We start from the raw sequence: 19632 nt of genomic DNA, 5'->3' as shown, positions 1-19632 counted from the left end.
GTTTATTCTCTCACAGCTATAATTTGTTGAGTTCTTACCATGTCCTAGACTGTGATAATCACTTCATGTGGATTAGATCATTAATTCTTACAAAACCCTTGAAGTTTGTATTATTGCTAGATTACTGATTAGAAATTGAACTGTAGGAAGTCAATTAATGTATTTAAGCTTGACCAAATACTTAAGATAGGAATTAACTTTAAATTTGACACAATTCAGAGCTTGAAATTTTTCACTGTGTTATTTTGTTTCTCAAATCCAACTGTATTATAACAGCTTAACTAAATTAGCATACATTTCTTATGATAGCACTTACTGAAGTATAGTGCAACCCATTAGCAATCTGTTATATCAATTTAGAGAGTTTCAAAGAGAATTTAACAAATAGACAGAATAGAAAAGAAAATATCAGATTGTATTACATGCCGGTATTTTTCCAGAATTATTGGATGGTTATATATGTGGATAAATTTGGTTAAATGGAAATGATATGTCTTTGAGTTGCAGTCAGAAAATATAAATATAAAGCCATTTGTTATAGTGTAGTTTAGTGGTGTATGTGTGGAATGAAGTAAAGTAGCTTGATGGGAATCCCAGCTCCCATCTCTGTTTAGCAGTATGTTGTATGGACAACTAGTCGATCACATGTGTGTCAACACTGTCATTTATAGAATAAGATAGTCTAATTCTACTTGATAGAATTTTTCTGAAGATTAAATAAAATTGCCATATTAAAGTCTGACTCATGTGATTAGTAAATGTTTGTCAAAATTTCAACACATATTTGAATGAGCTGCCCCTGGTCTCAGTTTACCAAGTAACACATCAAGCTGCCAGTTCTGAGTGGGGGCTAAAACAAGAAGAAACTATAGAAAGTTCAGAGTATAGTACCAGCCGATGGTAGCTTGGGCCTTTTAAGATTCAGTAGATCCAATGATAAAAAACGTGGCAAATGAAGATATTCTATGAAACAACAGCAAAATTATAGTGAGAACTAGATTTCTTGAAGAAAATAGATTCTGTGTACAAATGACCAATACTTTTGTGTGAGAGAGAGAGGGGGAAAAAAAAAGAGAGAGAGAAACAGACAGACAGGAAAGGAGAGAGATGAGAAGCATCAACTCATAGTTGCGGCACCTTAGTTATTCATTGATTGCTTTTTCATATGTGCCTTGACTGGGGGGCTACAGCCAGAGACCCCTTGCTCAAACTAGTAACCTTGGGCTCAAGCCAGCAACCTTTAGCCTCAACCTCGCAACCATGAGGTCATGTGTCTGATCTCATGCTCAAGCCAGAGACCATACACTTAAACTGATGGGCCCGCGCTCAAGGGATGAACCTGCACGCAAGCTGCTGACCTCGAGATTTCAAACCTGGGTCCTCAGCATCCTAGGCCAATACTCTATCTACTGCACCACCACTTCATCAGGCATAACCAATGCCTTTTTGAGAAACATTTTCTGGACCCTTCATATCACATTGACTAAATTGTACCCTACCCATTGAGGAGAAAAGCCTGCATTGGAGCCAACACCCCCCCTGAATATGAATTTGCCTTTCCTTCCATGATACTTCTGCTATAGCCCCAAACTATGGACTTACAGGATGCTATATTCTCTAGTAGTATTCTACCACAATTTATCTCAGATCAAAAATTTCATTTCCCTCTAGTCATTAATATTGTAATAACTATGTATGGTGCTAGTTGAGATACTAGATATATCGAGGGTATACTATGTAAAAAATGGTTGTCTAATCAATCACTAAGCTGTATACCTGAAATCAAGACAAAATAAAATTGAAAGAAAAAGAAAAATGTTTTATTTCCCAGGAAAAGATTATGGAATGAGTTCATGCATGTTGAATTTATTCTTCTCACTACATACTCCTTGGCAGAGAAGCGGGTAGTCAACCAGGACTGTGGAAAGGCTTGCCGAACACTTTATGATGCCAGCTGAGAGTACAGACCCTCTCAGAAGGGGCTCCGTTTTACAGAATGCAGGCATGCTTTGACTCAGTACCCAATGCTGAGAAGGGGGAGAACCCCCTCACAGCCCTTCTTTAGTTTTTATGGCTGGACTAGTAATAAAATAATGAAGTTGACACAAGTCTAGATTAACAGGAGAAAATCCAATTTAATACCTGTGGGTGGAGGAATCACAGTAAGATGCTCAGATCACAGCGTGAGGTCCAAAGAAATGAGAGAATTAGGTACTTTTATTCTTTTTGACAAAGAAACAGTAATTTTTTGAGAAATTTATTGGACAAAGAATATTAGAAAGGAATCTAAGCAAGATTTGGGTATTTATTAATGAAGAATTTAAACCAAGTAGCACAATAGAAAAGAGGCAGTAAGATTTGATGAAAAGGAATTTTCAGCTCTGAGCTGTCGAACTCTAGTAGTAAGGGGTGGCTTCCAGGTGTGGGGAGGACATCTTTTATGTGGGAGGTTTATTTCTCTCATTAAATGAAACAAGGGATGGTCAAGACACTCTTCTGGCACCAGCTGCTTCTCAAGGAATTTTAATTTAAAGTAATCAATATGTCATTATGGGATAATTTGGGGAAGCCTGTCTTAAACCCTAAAAATTTCCTCCTCTAAAAGTTCCCTGGAAATTTTCTTTATTAGAAGCTGGGCTGGAGGCTGTAGAGAGAGAAAATGGGTTAAAAGTTGACTGGTAAAAGATCTACAAAGAGAGAAATAAAATATAACGAGGATGAACAAACAGAAAAGGACAAACTGGAACATATTTTCATGTAGCCTAGTAAACCACCTCCCATTTCTGGGAATAGGTCAGTCCAAGACAATGTCTTTGTCTTTATTTATTGAGTGGAAAATATTAATCCATTCTTTTATTGAATTAGATGCTATAGGTCCCATTTGGTTTACACAGAAGCCACATTCTTCATCCCTGATTGCACAGGCTCCTCTTTGCTAGGCTCTCAGTATATCCAGGCTATGAGGAAATGGGAGTACAACAAAGGCTAAGCTGTTAACTTTGGGTTGGGATCTTACCCAAATTTCCATAGTGGTATTGAACTCTTGTTCTACTACCATGAAGGGATTCAAGATCACTTTTTCCGGTTCATAATCTCCAAATCTGAGGAATAAGACCCTCAATGCTGAAAAGAACTCACTAGTGGATTTTCTACAATTTCTTGACAGACATGTTGTTGTGACACAACTTAGGAAAAAAAGAGCCCAAATTTGTAATTTGGGTGGCATTTAAGGCAGAGTGTTTAGGGGACAGATGGACCTTGGTATCCAAGTCCATATCATTCTAAGCATTTAGATGGGAACCCTTTATACGCTATATTGTCACATAAAATAAAAAGACCAGTGTGGTTTATAGTCCAGGTTAAAGTGAAATCTATAATTTCTAGGATCTGAAATATTTCATGATTTTAGTCAGTATCCATACTTCCTGTCAATCTGTGAGAGCAGAACAGATTGCAGAAGAGCTGGTATAGAAGGTCTATAGTTTGGTTTTGGCAGCAAAAATTCTTGGTTCTGTTACCTGGCCAAGTAGGTCCAGATGTTTGGTCCACCCATATATAGTGTGGTATTTAGCAGCTTAATCAGGGGTGCAGCTACAATATCCCAAGTTGCACAAGGGTGGTTTGTAAGACATACAAAACTTTTGTGATTTGGGAGATGTTAATCCTCAGTAGGGCACTGCTGAGATCACTTACAACGTCCTTGGTACTTTTGAAGATGTTTGTGGAATCAAACCACAGAGTTTGATTGCATTGTTCGTTGTTCTGGTATGTTATCCAGAAAAAGTCCAGTATCATGCCAGAAACTCTGATAGCTTCATGCTGGAAAATTAGCGGCATATGGGTTTATTTGTAATGTGTAAGCAGCATAAAAGTTTAGAAACCAGATTATGGTGAGGACACCTGACAAGGACATTGAGGAAATCTGGGATGTAGTATCTTAGAGCTGTTTAGAGCTCTTCTTAAAAGGCCACATAAACATAGATACAAATACATATAACTCTGACTTTTCTTATATGCCATACAGAGTTGCTGCAATCTTTTTGTGTAAAAGAATCAAAGAACAAGAGTCAGAGACAAAATTTTGAAGTGACAGAAACATACCTGGCTGGTATTATTAGGCTGATTATGCACAAGTAAGGCTGTAACTGTGTTTTCTGGTTGCATTCTGAAAAGTAATTTTCTGCTATAATCAGAATTCATGTTAATTATGCTTTAATAAAGTAAATCAAATGCTGCTTCATGCCTCATTCAGATGTTTAGATTTCTAGAATAGATAGAATGGACTTTTTACCCAGAAATGAATGAATCAATGACATCATCATTATACAAACTGATTATATAATTTGAGAGATATTTTGAAGGAGGTAAAATAGTCAATTTATTAACCCTTTGAGTAGTGAGTTTTTTCATGCTCACTGACCCCTGGGAGTGAGTTTTTTTTCCAAAAAATAAAATTAGTTCCAATTACAGTTTCATTAACTTAAAATCATGTTTGATAACTAATTTATAGAAACAAGAAGAACATACATTTGCCTTATTTTAATGTTGCCTAGCACATTTTAAAAATAAATGGATTGTACTCTAGATGGTCAGGAAGGATGAGGACGTACATGAACTTTCATACTGCTCAAAGGGTTAAGATAGTATTTAATGTTTTATATTAGTTGTTCTGCTATATACTTAAGAGGCCATCTCTAAAGTTCTTAATATATGTTTATTTTGTTTTTATATCGATTTATTTATGTATATATTATTTCCATTTAAACTTTATTTCATATTTCTTTTCAATTGTATTATGTTTCTGTTTATATTTTAATTACCTAGTTCCCCATAGATATGTGCATTTCCAGGAAAAGGCACTAAAAGTGATATAATTTCATAGTTTATCCTGCTGCCATCCCTTCCCCTTTCTGTGCAGGATGCCAGGAACTCTCATATGTTTCCTTGCCTACTTATTTGGCTTCAAGATGCTGAACCAGTTTCTTAGTAGCAATGCAGCCTTTTCTGCTTAACTGTTTACCAGGGGAGGACGACCACACAAACTTAATTCCATGGCTCCCTGGCCTTGAGATTTTGGTTGGAGCCCAGTGATGAAAGCAGCAGGAGAAGGAGAAGGAGAGAGGTAGGGCCTCTACCCTGCTGTCTCCGTGCTGCATTATCCTGTAGTAGTTACATCCCTTCTCAGCCACAGGTCCCACTGGGTAGTCTTTTGTCCACTGTCCCCAACCTCATTCAGGCTCTGGTACTGGTATTTGATCCTTCTGCCCAGAAAACCTAGACACAGTACCAGCTCCACTGTGCTAGACCCTGAATGCCTCAACATTCCCTGTAGGTTTACTTAATCCTGCCCACTCTCTTTAAGTAAATTCTGTATTAAATATCTTTTTTAAAAAAATAGTATTTCTGTGTTCTCTTCTGGAAAACTGACTAATGAGCTGTTGGTAGGTAATAAAATATAAGATAGAATGGTAGTCATCATGAAACAATAGGTGCATATTGTTGCTGAAATAGTACTTTATTGATTTGGTATGCTAGTTAGATCAGGAGTGGTTCTATTGAAATAATTGAAATTCATTTTTCCTAAGAGCTCAGAGAAGTTTGGAAAATATCATTTCTTTTGTATTCAACCAAACATTGAAAGGAATCTATCCCACAGTTGCTTCCAAGTTCTACCGCTTGATGTGGTTTGATTGGGAGTTGTCACTTGGATAGTGGTGCTGAACAATACAGTGGAGGGAGGGCTAGTGGTAATTTGAGTAGTAGCCATTGTAGATGCTGTGGCTGTTGCTGTTGTTGTGGCACTGAGGTCTGTTGATGCAGCGGTAGCTACTGTTGAGGAGGTGGTGCCTTCTGTCGTGGTAATGACTGGTTCTGTGGAAATGCTGCTGGTGGTTGTCACAGTTGGTTCTGTGGAACTGATAATGGCTGTTGTGGAGGTAGCTTCTCTTGGCGTGATGCTGGTAGCTACTGTAGTGGGTTCAGTGAAAGTGGTGATGGGTATTGTGGTAACTTCTGTGGAAGTGATGGTGGCTGTTGTGGGCAGTTCTGTGGAAATTGTGGTGCTTGCTGTTGTGGTGGTGGGTTCTACTGAAGTGTTAATGCTTTTTGTTGTAGTAGGTTCTGTGGAAGTGATGGTGATTGTTGCTGTGGTGGTGGGTTCTGCAGCAGTGGTGATTGTTGATGTGGTAGTTTCTGCAGGGGTGGTGGCAGTTTCTGTGGGGGTGGGTTCTGCAGGGGTGGTGATGATTGTTGTGGTGGTGGTTTCTGTGTAAATGGTGGTGGACAGTTCGGCAAAAGTAGTGGTGGTAGTGGGTTCTACAGAGGTGGTGATTATTGTGGTGGTGGTGGGTTCTTCAGGGGTAGTGATTGCTGTGGTGGTGGTGGGTTCTTCAGGGGTGGTGATTGCTGTGGTGGTGGTGGGTTCTTCAGGGGTAGTGATTGCTGTGGTGGTGGTGGGTTCTTCAGGGGTGGTGATTGCTGTGGTGGTGGTGGGTTCTTCAGGGGTGGTGATTGCTGTGGTGGTGGTGGGTTCTTCAGGGGTAGTGATTGCTGTGGTGGTGGTGGGTTCTTCAGGGGTGGTGATTGCTGTGGTGGTGGGTTCTTCAGGGGTAGTGATTGCTGTGGTGGTGGTGGGTTCTTCAGGGGTGGTGATTGCTGTGGTGGTGGTGGGTGCTTCAGGGGTAGTGATTGCTGTGGTGGTGGTGGGTTCTTCAGGGGTGGTGATTGCTGTGGTGGTGGTGGGTTCTTCAGGGGTGGTGATTACTATGGTGGTGGTGGGTTCTTCAGGGTTGGTGATTGCTGTGGTGGTGGTGGGTTCTTCAGGGGTAGTGATTGCTGTGGTGGTGGTGGGTTCTTCAGGGGTGGTGATTGCTGTGGTGGTGGGTTCTTCAGGGGTAGTGATTGCTGTGGTGGTGGTGGGTTCTTCAGGGGTGGTGATTACTATGGTGGTGGTGGGTTCTTCAGGGGTGGTGATTGCTGTGGTGGTGGTGGGTTCTTCAGGGGTAGTGATTGCTGTGGTGGTGGTGGGTTCTTCAGGGGTCGCGATTGCTTTGGTGATGGTGGGTTCTTCGGGGGTGGTGATTGCTGTGGTGGTGGTGGGTTCTTCAGGGGTGGTGATTGCTGTGGTGGTCGTGGGTTCTTCAGGGGTGGTGATTGCTGTGGTGGTGGTGGGTTCTTCAGGAGTGGTGATTGCTGTGGTGGTGGTGGGTTCGTCAGGGGTGGTGATTGCTGTGGTGGTGGTGGGTTCTTCAGGGGTGGTGATTGCTGTGGTGGTGGTGGGTTCTTCAGGGGTAGTGATTGCTGTGGTGGTGGTGGGTTCTTCAGGGGTCGCGATTGCTTTGGTGATGGTGGGTTCTTCGGGGGTGGTGATTGCTGTGGTGGTGGTGGGTTCTTCAGGGGTAGTGATTACTATGGTGGTGGTGGGTTCTTCAGGGGTGGTGATTGCTGTGGTGGTGGGTTCTTCAGGGGTGGTGATTGCTGTGGTAGTGGTGGGTTCTTCAGGGGTGGTGATTGCTGTGATGGTGGTGGGTGCTTCAGGGGTGGTGATTGCTGTGGTGGTGGTGGGTTCTTCAGGGGTGGTGATTGCTGTGGTGGTGGTGGGTTCTTCAGGGGTGGTGATTGCTGTGGTGGTGGTGGGTTCTTCAGGGGTGGTGATTGCTGTGATGGTGGGTTCTTCAGGGGTGGTGATTGCTGTGGTGGTGGGTTCTTCAGGGGTGGTGATTGCTGTGATGGTGGGTTCTTCAGGGGTGGTGATTGCTGTGGTGGTGGTGCGTTCTTCAGGGGTGGTGATTGCTGTGGTGGTGGTGGGTGCTTCAGGGGTGGTGATTGCTGTGGTGGTGGTGGGTTCTGCAGGGGTGGTGAATTCTGTGAGAGTGGTGTCATCTGCTGTTGTGGTGGATTCTGTTGTAGTGGTGGTGGGTTTTGTAGTGGTAGTGGTTGTGGGTTTAGATGTGGTGGTTGTTTTACTTGCAGTTGGAGGTTTAAAGTGGGGGTGATAAGGATCAGGAAGGAAAGGATATAAGGGTCTTGGCACACTATTAGGTCTTGGAGGGTATGGTCCTTGTGGGAAAGGAAAGTATGGATAACCTGGAAAGAGTGGTCTCTGAGGATTCAGTGGAAGGGGTTGAGATGGAATGAACCCTGGTCGAAAGGGAGGAGGAAAAGGACGAAGAACGTTCCATGGTGGACGAAAAGGAGGAGGTGGTAGAATAAATCCTGGGTGTGGTGGAACCCTTTGGTGGGGTAGCTGGGGTTGTGGCAGCTGGACAGGTCCGTATGGTCTCCTGGGACCTCTGTGTCCATCACTGGACTGTGGTGATAAAAACCAAAGAGAAACAAAAAACCAAGGTTTTAAATTTGATCTCTTAAAGTTCAAACAGTATATGTACTTTAAAAAGTCATACAGTCATATATTTCACTAAAAATAAGTTAAAAGAAAGAATAAAATACTAAATATTTCCTTTCCTTCTGGAACTCAGAGTACTCAATAAAAAGTAGGGTTATATGAAATGCAAAAACAAAACGAAATAAAAGACACCTTACTCTCTGACCTAATGGTTTTAGAGGGGACGAAATTACCTTGATTGCCTAATGAAAAAGGATACTTTAGAAGTTGGTTCAAATGGAAATAAATGCTCCAGTGAAATGACTAGCATACATTTCATTTTCTTCAACATGTCTACAGAGACATTTGGTCCATGCCGACCCATCTATCTCACACCATTTGCCATGACCAGCTAGGCTCCCATGATGAGAAAGGTTATTGTTGGCAATGCAACCACAACACAATTATTGAACCAATAAGGCATGAGCCTTTTTAAATGTATTAATCCTGTAAACCAAAAGTATAAATAGGTCTTATGGTCTGTTTTTACTCAGGGACATTCCCTAGGTGTGGATGGTTTGGACAAAACTAAATTCCAAAAATCTTTTGGCATGGACCAAATGTCCTTGTGGATATTTTGCATAGGACCAAATGTTCTGAAAGGCAATGGAACTACCTGGGAATGTTCTTTCTAACTCCTCATTCCAAGAAATCAGTGAGATTCCAGGATCTGAACCATTAACTAATTATGTAATGTTCATTGAGAAAGTATTATATACAACCCATCTTTTAGGGATTAAAGGAAACATATTTAAGATATAAATCCTTATATAAGTTTGAAATCTAGCTGAAATGATACTCGCCCCCCAATCCCAAACTACAATCCAAAGAAATACAACAAAAAGTCTGTAAGAAGTAGTAAAGTGTGTTGGTTAAGACAATGACACTGGAGTTCTCAATTGCCAGAGCCATCTTTCTGCAATAGCAAGCTAGCAGAGATGCTTACACTCTCTCTGCGTATGTCTCCTTATTTCTAAAATAGTTCTACAAATAATTCTTATCTTATATATTAGTTGATAGGATTACATATAATCTATGTAACGTGCTTAGACATGATAAATAAGGTTAAGGACTCAATTTAAATTGAAGCTATTTTGTACTCTGCAATTGAGTATATAAAATGTGGCTTGTAGATATGGTAGCAGTTCAAAAAATAACTGACAAATGTGCAAACAATTACAGATGTCATAACAATTTGGAGGGAAAGTTTATTTTTGGAAAAAGAGAAGATTAAAGATTGTCTAGTAGAACTGATAGAATTTGAAATGTGGCTTAAATAAAGAGTAGAAATAAGGATTTCAAATTAATGAATGTTGTAAGCAAATGAGCAGGGTCAGGAAAATACAAATCTTATTCTAGAAACAGTCACAGCACCAGTTTGAACTGAAGTTTCAGGAAGGTGCAAGACTCTAGTCACTCTCTTGCAACCTTCAACTTCTTGCCTTTGTCTTTTAGCCACATTGACTTAAGGAAACATCAAACTTTTAGGTTAACTGTATACAAACTATTTTCTCAGTTTTTATTTCCAGGCTGGTGAACATTGCTAGAGGATACCACAAAGCTATACCTCATCTGTGCATATCCAGTAATTCCCCTAAAGGCTATCTTCTAAACATTCATGCTCCTTCTCTACCGCTATTCCGTTCACCCCCTAGGACCGTGATGGTGAACCTTTTTATAAAAACCACCCACTTTTGCAGTGCTGGTCAACCTGGTCCCTCCCGCCCACTAGTGGGCGTTCCAGCTTTCATGGTGGGCCAATCGCGGTACTGTTTGGTTGCTCCGCTATGCTCACCATTTACAATAAACTTCTTCACCTGTGTTCTGTAAGGATCAATCTCCTCTTCCTCACCAGGGCCTTTCCTCTCTTAATTATTATTTTTCCCTTTAACCTCTTTTTATTCCTGGCTCTATGATCTCAGTCTATGTAATAACAACTTACATCTCATACCCTGAAGTCGCCCATTGGCCACACCTAGTCTACCCTTGCACTGTTATCACTAGGTCATCGGTTTCCATTCTTAGCCAGATATTGGGGAAGGCTAGAGTAGATTTTCTGTTTCTACTTCCTAATATCCTATTTGTTATTTAATCTGGACTCTATCCCCATCACACAACTTAATCTGTTTTACAAATATAAGCATTGACTTGAAAATACATAAAGAATTTAGCTTAGACTCGGGCCTATTTTGATTGTCAGTAAAACTTAATGTTACTTTTTGTAAACTTCTTAATAATGTTTAATTAGTCTTATGACTATTTTATAAATGAAGTATTTAGGCGTTTACACGCCCTGTTGCCTTGGTAATCGGCTCTGTAGCTCAGGAGTTGGCAAACTAAGACCGTTGGGCCAAGTGCAGCTTGCTTGCTTTGGTAAAACACATTTTACTGGAACACAGTCATATTCAGTTGTTTATTGTGGCTGCTTTTGTTCTCCACTGGCTGAGTTGATTAGTTGGTGAAAAAACCGTATGGCCCACAAAGTCTAAAGTATTTACTGCCTGGAAATATTTGGAAAAGTTTTGTGAACTCCTGACTGTTATTGCCAATTTATCCCATATTCTCAGACAGATTTAAGCCCTTTGAAGTCAGAGATCATATTTATCAAGTTTTTATATCACTATTACACCATTATCAATGAGCATCATTAAATAAATATTTATGGGTACTGTTAGGATATTTTAGAAGTTCATTTTTGACAAACCTCACTGAATATGGGAAGTGAGGGTGAGTGGGGAGAGACTCTTTCCAAGGCTGTGTGCTCTGACTCAGGCACTGGTTTTGCACATCACTGAGTCAAAGCCCAAGCCAGTCAAAGGCTCATGAGAATTTATGCTATCCAGCCTTCCTCCCTCCCTCTGGTCTCCTTCCTGAGCCTGTCTTCCTCTCTCCCTCTGTACCAGGCCTACTAACCTGTTCCTCATGCCAGCCAGGCAGGCCCCTCTTCCAGATTTTGACATCTGCTTTCTCCGCTTGCATGGTTTGCTTTCCCACCTCCTCAGGTTTTTCATCAAATGTCTACCTGGCTATCCTATCTAACATTGCAAACTTGTTCTGTTCCCCACCCCCAGTCCTCCTTAACATTCAACACTCCGTCTTCCCTTTTCTGCATTGCATATAAGCACCATGGTGTTACTAAGGTTTTGTGTGTTTTGCTCACTGCCATTTATCCAACATCTAGAATAGTGCTTGGTAGATAGCAGGTGTTCAATATATAATTTGAGGTGAATGGATTACATGAATTAGTGATAAGCAGAAATATGCCCTACTCAAATGGACGGCTAATTCCTTCCTTGCACAAGGTCAGGAGCATAAAGATCTTCCCTTGAGGATATCTGGAAGGATCAAATACTTAGAAGTTCTCATTTTTTCCCTCAGTTTGGCTTTATGTCTTCTGTTGGCCAAAGTCTTGCTATTCAAAATGTTAGCAGAGACCAAGAGCACCAACATCAAGCATTACCTGAGTGCTTATTAAAAATAATGTGAATTCCTGGATGTCATGCCAGTGTATTGGGTCAGAATCTGCATTTATATAAAAACGCTCAGGTGATTTGTGTGCCTGTTAGAATTTGTGGAATTTTAAAAATACCAGCTGGCCAATGTTATTTGATAACTGCTTAGAGAGTATTCAGTTCTGACTAAGGCTTTGATTCATTTATGCTAATTCTTTATCACTGTTTTTTTCTTACAGTCTTTTACTTTTTTCTGCTTTTTGTTTGAGATTAGAATTGCCAGACTGACTGCTTTTTTTCAAGCACTTTAGTGGCCAGAATACGATGCTCTGGCAGATATCTCTTGTTAAAAACAGACCCTTTGTCTTGGAGCTTAGTTTACCCCACCTAGATATCTTATAAACTGGCGTGAGTTAGCAGTATGAGTCAGAAACCTGTTCGTTAGTCATGCGGTCAACTACACAGGAGCGCATTCACTCATGCGCTTCACTATCGAGGCTCCTCGTTTTCTGCTCCGTGCTACGTGTCGGTGCGTCCCAAGTACCCCACTGGCCTGCCAGGCCTTCAGCAAAGTTTAACTCTAATATGAGAAAATCCACGTACCAAATTTATGGGTTTTTTAAATGACATAAAACTCTCTGCTTCTTATATAAATGGGATTCTATTATTTTATGAACCAGAAGAATTTTTTTTTTAAGTTGCATTATTAGTCTTGCAGTTCAGGCTTCTGGAACAGAAATGTGCCATCAATTTATAAGAATCTTCAAGATGGATGCTTTGTATAAGGCTCCTTAGATGTTGCCTATTGTCAATATAAAACAGAAGGTAGGAAGGGAACAGAAATACTGTTTTCTTGTTATTGTCTCTGAAAATTGCTCTACGAAACAAAGTTAGATAACATTTTCCTAACATTTTTGGTTTGTTTGTCTAGGAAACTTCCTTTGTCTTCTAATGCCAACATTTCTAGAAAGTCTGAAGCAAAGTTTATTGATGAGGTCAGTGAAGCCATATTTATTACAACATATGTGTTATACATATTGTTACATATTGGTGAAAAAAATAGTTCATTTTGGCATGATATATTTGATAATTAATTATAATTACTGACCTAATAATTTTTCGCCCTGGCCGGTTGGCTCAGCGGTAGAGCGTCGGTCTGGAGGGCGGGGGACCCGGGTTCGATTCCCGGCCAGGGCACATAGGAGAAGCGCCCATTTGCTTCTCCACCCCCCCTCCTTCCTCTCTGTCTCTCTCTTCCCCTCCCGCAGCCAAGACTCCATTGGAGCAAAGATGGCCCAGGCGCTGGGGATGGCTCCTTGGCCTCTGCCCCAGGCGCTAGAGTGGCTCTGGTTGCGGCAGAGCGACGCCCCAGAGGGGCAGAGCATTGCCCCCTGGTGGGCAGAGCATCGCCCCTGGTGGGCGTGCCGGTCCCGGTTGGGCGCATGCGGGAGTCTGTCTGACTGTCTCTCTCCGTTTCCAGCTTCAGAAAAAAAAAATAAAATAAAAAATAAAAAAAAAATTTCCTTTAGTGTATTGATTTCAGTTGAATTTACCTTAATTTTTTATACACCTCATGTAATTATAACAAAATAGTATAAGAAGTTAATTAAGAAAAAAGGTATTTGAATGATCTTAAACTTCGACATGCTAAGAATATTCTAGAACGCAGGTTCTTAAGCAAAAGCCAGGTGGTTTTGTTTGTTTGTTTTGGGATATGGACTGAAAACATACATTCTAAATAATTAGGTCAGGTATTTCTGATACAGATATCTCGTGAAATGAAATATTGTTCTACTTCAAAATAATAGATGAGAAACTGAGCTCAATGAAAATGAGCCACTTGTCCAAGAATATTTATATAGGTGTCATTAAATGTACCAGAATAATAATTCTACTTTATTTACTTATATTATTATTGCTAGTTTCTATTGACATGTATTTGTTCATTGTGCAATGTTGATGAATTCCTAAACACTTTCTCTCAGAAAATCAAACTATGAAGCTCTTAATTCTGAATTCTTAATTCTGAACATTGGGACCTTTTGTGTCATTCAACACTAGGGTCAGCACCCTGCGGATTGTCAGTAATTATTAAAAATAAAATATACTCTCCTCACTCCCACCTCAGTACCAACATACAGTAGGGTAACTGTTCTTTCTCTGAAGTTCATATTAATCTATTGATGTTTTTGGCTATGGAACTTATCACTTCCTTCTTTGAATTATATATTTTGGAGCCTACCAGATGCTTTTCAAAAGTTTCAATGAAAATGTTTTTAGAGTGAATGACCTTTTATTTTTTTTTAAAGTTTTTCTTTTTCCTTGAGTGAAAATATAAAGAATAAACAGTAAAGTAGAACTTTACTCTTCATTCAATTAACAAAATCTTGTTAACTGTAGCCAGTGTGTTTTTAGAAATCATAAAGGCTTTCTAATTTTTAAGTCTTTACAAATATTTTTAATAAAAATAATTGTACAATCAGTGATATGATGTATTGTTTTTCCTTTCAGAAAATTTATCTTGAACTTTCTATTTTCCCATTTCTTATTGCCTTAAAACATTTATAAGCTTCAATAATATTTTTCTGATAATTTGATTGTAGTGCTTTTGAAAAAGAAAAGAAGAAAAAGAGATGTTCTTAGATAAGAGAGAGCTTTCCCAGATTCTACCTTTCTAAAACCCCTATGCTCCCAACACTGACCAGAGTCATATATAAAAGAGAAAGTAAAAAGAAAGTAGGAACAAGTCTGTACCTATCGACATCTTGACACTATATTATTATATTGTTATATAGTATCAAGAAGTTATATAAAGAAGGAAGACATCATTGGTATCTAAACTTTGATGTTATAATTAATACAAAGTATATCAAGAAAATTTAGGACTGGGGGAACTTACCATGAAACATGCAATAAGAGCCAAGAGGCTGAAGATGAAAGTGAAGTTTTTCATTTTTTAAGGTTGCCCCTGAAAGTAGGACAAAATTGCCAGTGATTAATGAAATTTATAACATTATTTTTCTTAACTTAAAATAAAAATTTAGAAAGGATTCCAGTACATGCTACATAATATACAAAAGAAGAACACAGCACTCTCTTAATATATATGCTTGAATCTTGGGGAAAGAAAGAAACATATCTGCATGGTAATATTGTTATATTTTAGATTGTTTACAACAAAATGATGGGACTTGCATTTTATGGAAGGTAATTCCAGATAATTTTTTAAATCTATTTTAAAAAATCAAAGCTTTCTTTTGGGAAAATTCTTGTAGACTCCCATGGTAACCAGTTTGAATAGACATAATTAATTCGGTTGTTCTTTTGAGAATATTTGTTAAAATTAGTCAAAACTTATAGATTTCTGTAGATTCATGATCTATATAGTTTCAACGTGACTGAACTATTATAAAACCTAATTTTTTAATAAAAATATTTTTTAAAAGGAAAAAATATAAGTCCTCAGTTAGATTTATCTGCAGGGGAAAGAATTGTGCACCATGTATCTTTCCTTTAACATCAATCTACTAAAGTACTATTGCCCTATTTATCCCAAGTGATTCCCAAAAGCAAACTATTGTCTACCTGTGACTAAAGTAAGAAAAAAAGAGGTTTTGTCCTTAATTTGGTTATAATTTTCAGCATGTTTATCACAAGTACATGGTAACCTGTGCTCTGGGAAAGCAAAGTTTAATCACCATCATAGAGTCAGTATGGCATCTTAATCATCTGCACCATCTTTGGAAATGACATAGAAGAGAGGTCCACAGATTCTCTAGGGGCATGCTCATGAGACCACCCCCTTAAAAGTCCTTTTTAAAATATGCTGTCTTGGAAGAGCATTTAAAAACACATAAAATACCCAATTCAAATAAAAACAGAAAAAATGAATATCTATATTTATGTGTCTTCAAAACCCTTCTACCCATGAGTTTAATTGCTTTAGAAACCAAATATATCCAGAGAAAAGAGTGAATAGATTATGAAACTGGATGCAAATTGTGCAACCATTCAACATGATTGTTCTTCCTGACACACTCTTTCAGAAATGTTAAAGATTTGGTGATCTTTACACAATATTTTTTCTTAAAATTCACCTAAGTTTTTTTAGGTAACATGGCTATTTCTATTTTTTTTTCAGCTTTACTGAGGTATAATTGACAAATAAAATTGTGAGATTATCTAAAGGGTACAATGTGGTGAGTTGATATTTGTATATATTGTGAAAAGATTACCTTCAGTGACTTAATTAACATATATAACTTCACATATTTACTCTTTTCCTGTATTTTTAGGTAAGAACATTTCAGTTCTACTCTCTTAGCAAATTTCAATTATACAATACTGTGTTTTCAACTACAGTCTCTATGTTATACATTAGATTCTCAGACTTTATTCATATTATAATTGGGGAAATTTGTACCTTTTACTAAATAAACTCTATGTCCCCAGCTACAGCCTCTGGCAACTACTTTTCTGCCCTCCAAGAGTTTGATTACTTTTTTTTTTATTTTAGATTTTACATGTAAGTAAAAGCATGCATGCAATATTTGCCTCCTTCTGCCTGGCTTATTCTCCTTAGCAAAATGCTCCCTTGTTTCTTTAGTGTTCTTGCAAATGAATGATTTTTCTCTTTTTAAAGGCTGAATAATATTCATTATATTTTATCACATGTGAGAACAAGAATATGAGCAAAAATTTAAACTTCAAAGTCAAAATCTTTACATCTATATTTCTAATACATACCCTGGCTGGAGATTCTTCTTTGGAAAAACCAAACTGTTGTTTATAATCTTACTTTTGCCAGATAGCCAGTTTACATAGCCACAGTTTGAAAATGCAAGAAGAAAAAGAACTTGCACTGAAAGATCTTCCTTCTTAAATATCTTCAAGTGGATTTTTATTGGAGTCTAGAGAAAGGTTGATGGAAGGTACTCTTTTGGGTTTTCTTTACCGAAACAAAGAAATGACAGTTGCAGTTGCCAGTTTGGCAACTTTGTCCACAGAACTGTGATCCAATCACTGTCCAGCAGACTTTGAGAAAGCACACAGTATGGTCTAGTGCAGTGGTTTTCAAACTTGACATTAAAATTACCTGGACAAGAAAACAGGCACAGTATTTTGAAAACTGCCCTGTAGTGTTCACAAAACATAATCTTGTTTGAGAACCATTGCTGTAAAGTAGTGTGGGTTCCTGAGATTTTTCCTGTCTAGTCATATGTTTCAGAACTGATAATTACTAATACTGTAAGAATTAGCTTATTTGGCAAGATGAATTTTGAAAAATGGGATATAGAGAAAGTTAAAATAAATGCCATGTCTCAATTTTGAAAGTAAGAAAAAAGATCTCATGATGGGAGGGTGAGAATTAGTAAACATAGTATTTATAGTTTCTTAATATGATATTTCTTTCCTAGATGTAATTTTATTTAAAATTAGATATCTTTTTGTTGAAAGGTTCTGTAAACAGGCTTTTAAGCTATTCAAAATATAAAAATTGTTTAATAAATTTACTTGTAGCTAATGAATAACTAGATATTTAAAGGGTAAGATAACACTCCAAGGTGTTTTGGGTTCTGTAAGTATATGGTGTTATGTCCATTACCTGAACAATATGTATGAATACAGTATACATTAGCTTAGCAAAGATGGAATGTATAGAAAATTATATAACCTATTTTTTATTTATGGCAAATGGATATAGTAAATCAGATAGCTTTATACTTAAAATAAATCCAGGTATTGAGATATTTATGCTTATGTGCTCAATGTATTCAGTTGAGGAAAAGTTTTCCTATGCTAGCAACTGTTATACTTTCTTTTCTAAGACCTATAATTTATCGAGTCCTTACTATGTACTAGACTATGTGATAATCACTTCATGTGGATTACATCATTTAATCCTCACAATAAACCCTTGTATTTATGTTATTGCCAATTTACTTAAAGAAAAGAATCATAGGGAAGTCAATTAACTTGGTTAAGTTTGAACAAATATTTAAGATAGGGCTGAATTTTTTCCCATTGTGCTATTTTACTCCTCAAATCTAATTGGTTTCCAATAGCTTAACTAATTAGTGTACTTTTTAATTATAGCACTTATTGAAGTGTGGATGTAGCCCCAGTAATTTGTTTTATCAATCTACATTGTTGTAAACATTATTTAAAGAGTGGTTAGAGAAAAATCAAAAAGAAAACATCAGATTGCATTACATATATTTTTCAAGAAATATTTTATGGTTGTACATGTCGATATATATATATATATATATATATATATATATATATACTATATATATATTGAGTTATGTAAATTATGTCTTTGAGTTGCAGTCAGAAAAGTATGCAAAACTATTCTATTTGTTATAGAATAGTTTAGTGATGTGTGTGGGATAAAACCAGGTAACCTTATTGGAATCCCAACTCCCTTCTGCATTTAGCTGTATGTTGTATAGACAACTAATCACCTGGGTGCCAACATTCTCATTCACAAAATAAGGTAGTTTTAATTCTACATGATAAAATTGTTCTGAAGATTAAATTGAATTTTGTATATAAAATATGCCCCTGTGATTATTAAATGTTAGTCAAAATTTCAATAAGAATGCTTTCCTTATTTTACTTAATTTAAAAAATATCTCACTATGATAGTTTTCTGGTAATTGAGGTATAATGCATATTTAAAATTTAAAAGTAATTTAAAAGCTTTTGGTGGTGATGGGAAAATTAAGTTGAAATTTATTTTAAACTACCAAGTTTTTTTGGTTTTGTCACATCTTTGCCTAATGACTTCATGTAGTTAAGTAGAACTCATACACAATTATTTAATTTAGTTATTAATTGGCCATCTGTATATTCTTTTTCAAGAAGTGTTTTTAATTGCATTGTTTGAATTTTTTGGTGTTGAATTGTCTAAGTTCTTTATAAATTTTGGATATTAACTTATATATATTCCTCAAATTTTGATGTGTCATATTGTCTTTCTAATTTGTCTCTATTTGACTTTTTCTTTTATTTTTTCTTTGACTCACATATTTAGGTTTCTCCAACTTATTTTTTTAGTTGTTTTTTATTTCAAAGCATTTTGTTCTGAGAATATGCTTGATCTGGCTTTAACCTTCCTGAAATTTGTGAGGCTAGTTCTGTGTCTCATGTCTGTCACTTCAAGACCTGAATACAGAGTCAACTGGTATTCCATGTTGCCTCCCAAATCTAAATAACCTTCATAAACTTAACTAATGTTATATATTAGAGTAGCTGTGGAGATTAGTCAAGTGAATTTATAGTCAGGTAATTTTACTTCAAAGCATAATACCAATATTTATTTGCCGGATGGTATCAAACAAGCTATTTTAACTTATTGTGCTTCAATATCTTCATTGAAAAATGTGGACATTTATAATTTCCATGTCCTAGAGTTTAGTTATTCAGTTGTTCATTAATTTACTCATTCAGCATTTATTCAATACCTGCTGGATGCTAGACATGGTGCTAGTTTTTAAAGTCCCAGAATATTTAAATGGTTAGGATTTTAAAGATATTTTAGCAATTGTAGGTGGCATAGGAACAAAGAAACAACATCTTGAGTGTTGATCTTGGTTTTAATTTACTGTATTTAATTTCATTTGCTTTATTGCAATTTCATTGCCTTCAGAAAATTCTGTGATAGTAAGAAATCAACAGTAAGAAAACTGTATGACTCGTTGGCTAACCTTAGGTCCTAATCATTTACTGAACAATTACATGTCCAAATAATGAAGACAATTCTATTTCTAAATTAACATGGAAAGTTCAATG

The 19632-nt window shown here is 37.3% G+C and overlaps 1 protein-coding gene and 1 long non-coding RNA gene across 2 annotated transcripts in view; both read right to left on the bottom strand.

Annotated features, from left to right (window-relative positions):
- The window catches only part of MUC7 (mucin 7, secreted), a 103766-nt gene extending 95885 nt beyond the window's left edge, over positions 1-7881 (bottom strand). The window contains exons 1-5 of the mRNA XM_066386538.1: positions 7829-7881; positions 7757-7773; positions 5729-7704; positions 3635-3819; positions 3017-3101 (exon numbers count right to left, since the gene is read on the bottom strand). Coding sequence (XP_066242635.1) covers positions 3017-3101; positions 3635-3819; positions 5729-7704; positions 7757-7773; positions 7829-7881 — 2316 coding nt within the window. The remainder of the gene's footprint in view (positions 1-3016; positions 3102-3634; positions 3820-5728; positions 7705-7756; positions 7774-7828) is intronic.
- Positions 7882-7915: 34 nt separating this feature from the next.
- Positions 7916-16663, bottom strand: LOC136405122 (uncharacterized). Its single transcript, XR_010751469.1, has 3 exons — positions 16582-16663; positions 14735-14803; positions 7916-8308 (listed from the first exon to the last, which is right to left on the bottom strand). It is a non-coding gene; the product is annotated as an uncharacterized lncRNA (long non-coding RNA).
- Positions 16664-19632: the final 2969 nt, after the last annotated feature.

The sequence above is a fragment of the Saccopteryx leptura genome, chromosome 5 (genome assembly GCF_036850995.1).
Source record: "Saccopteryx leptura isolate mSacLep1 chromosome 5, mSacLep1_pri_phased_curated, whole genome shotgun sequence".
Classification (NCBI taxonomy): domain Eukaryota; kingdom Metazoa; phylum Chordata; class Mammalia; order Chiroptera; family Emballonuridae; genus Saccopteryx; species Saccopteryx leptura.
Note: the sequence above shows the minus strand (reverse complement) of the source record. Positions and strands in the feature narration are given on the sequence as shown.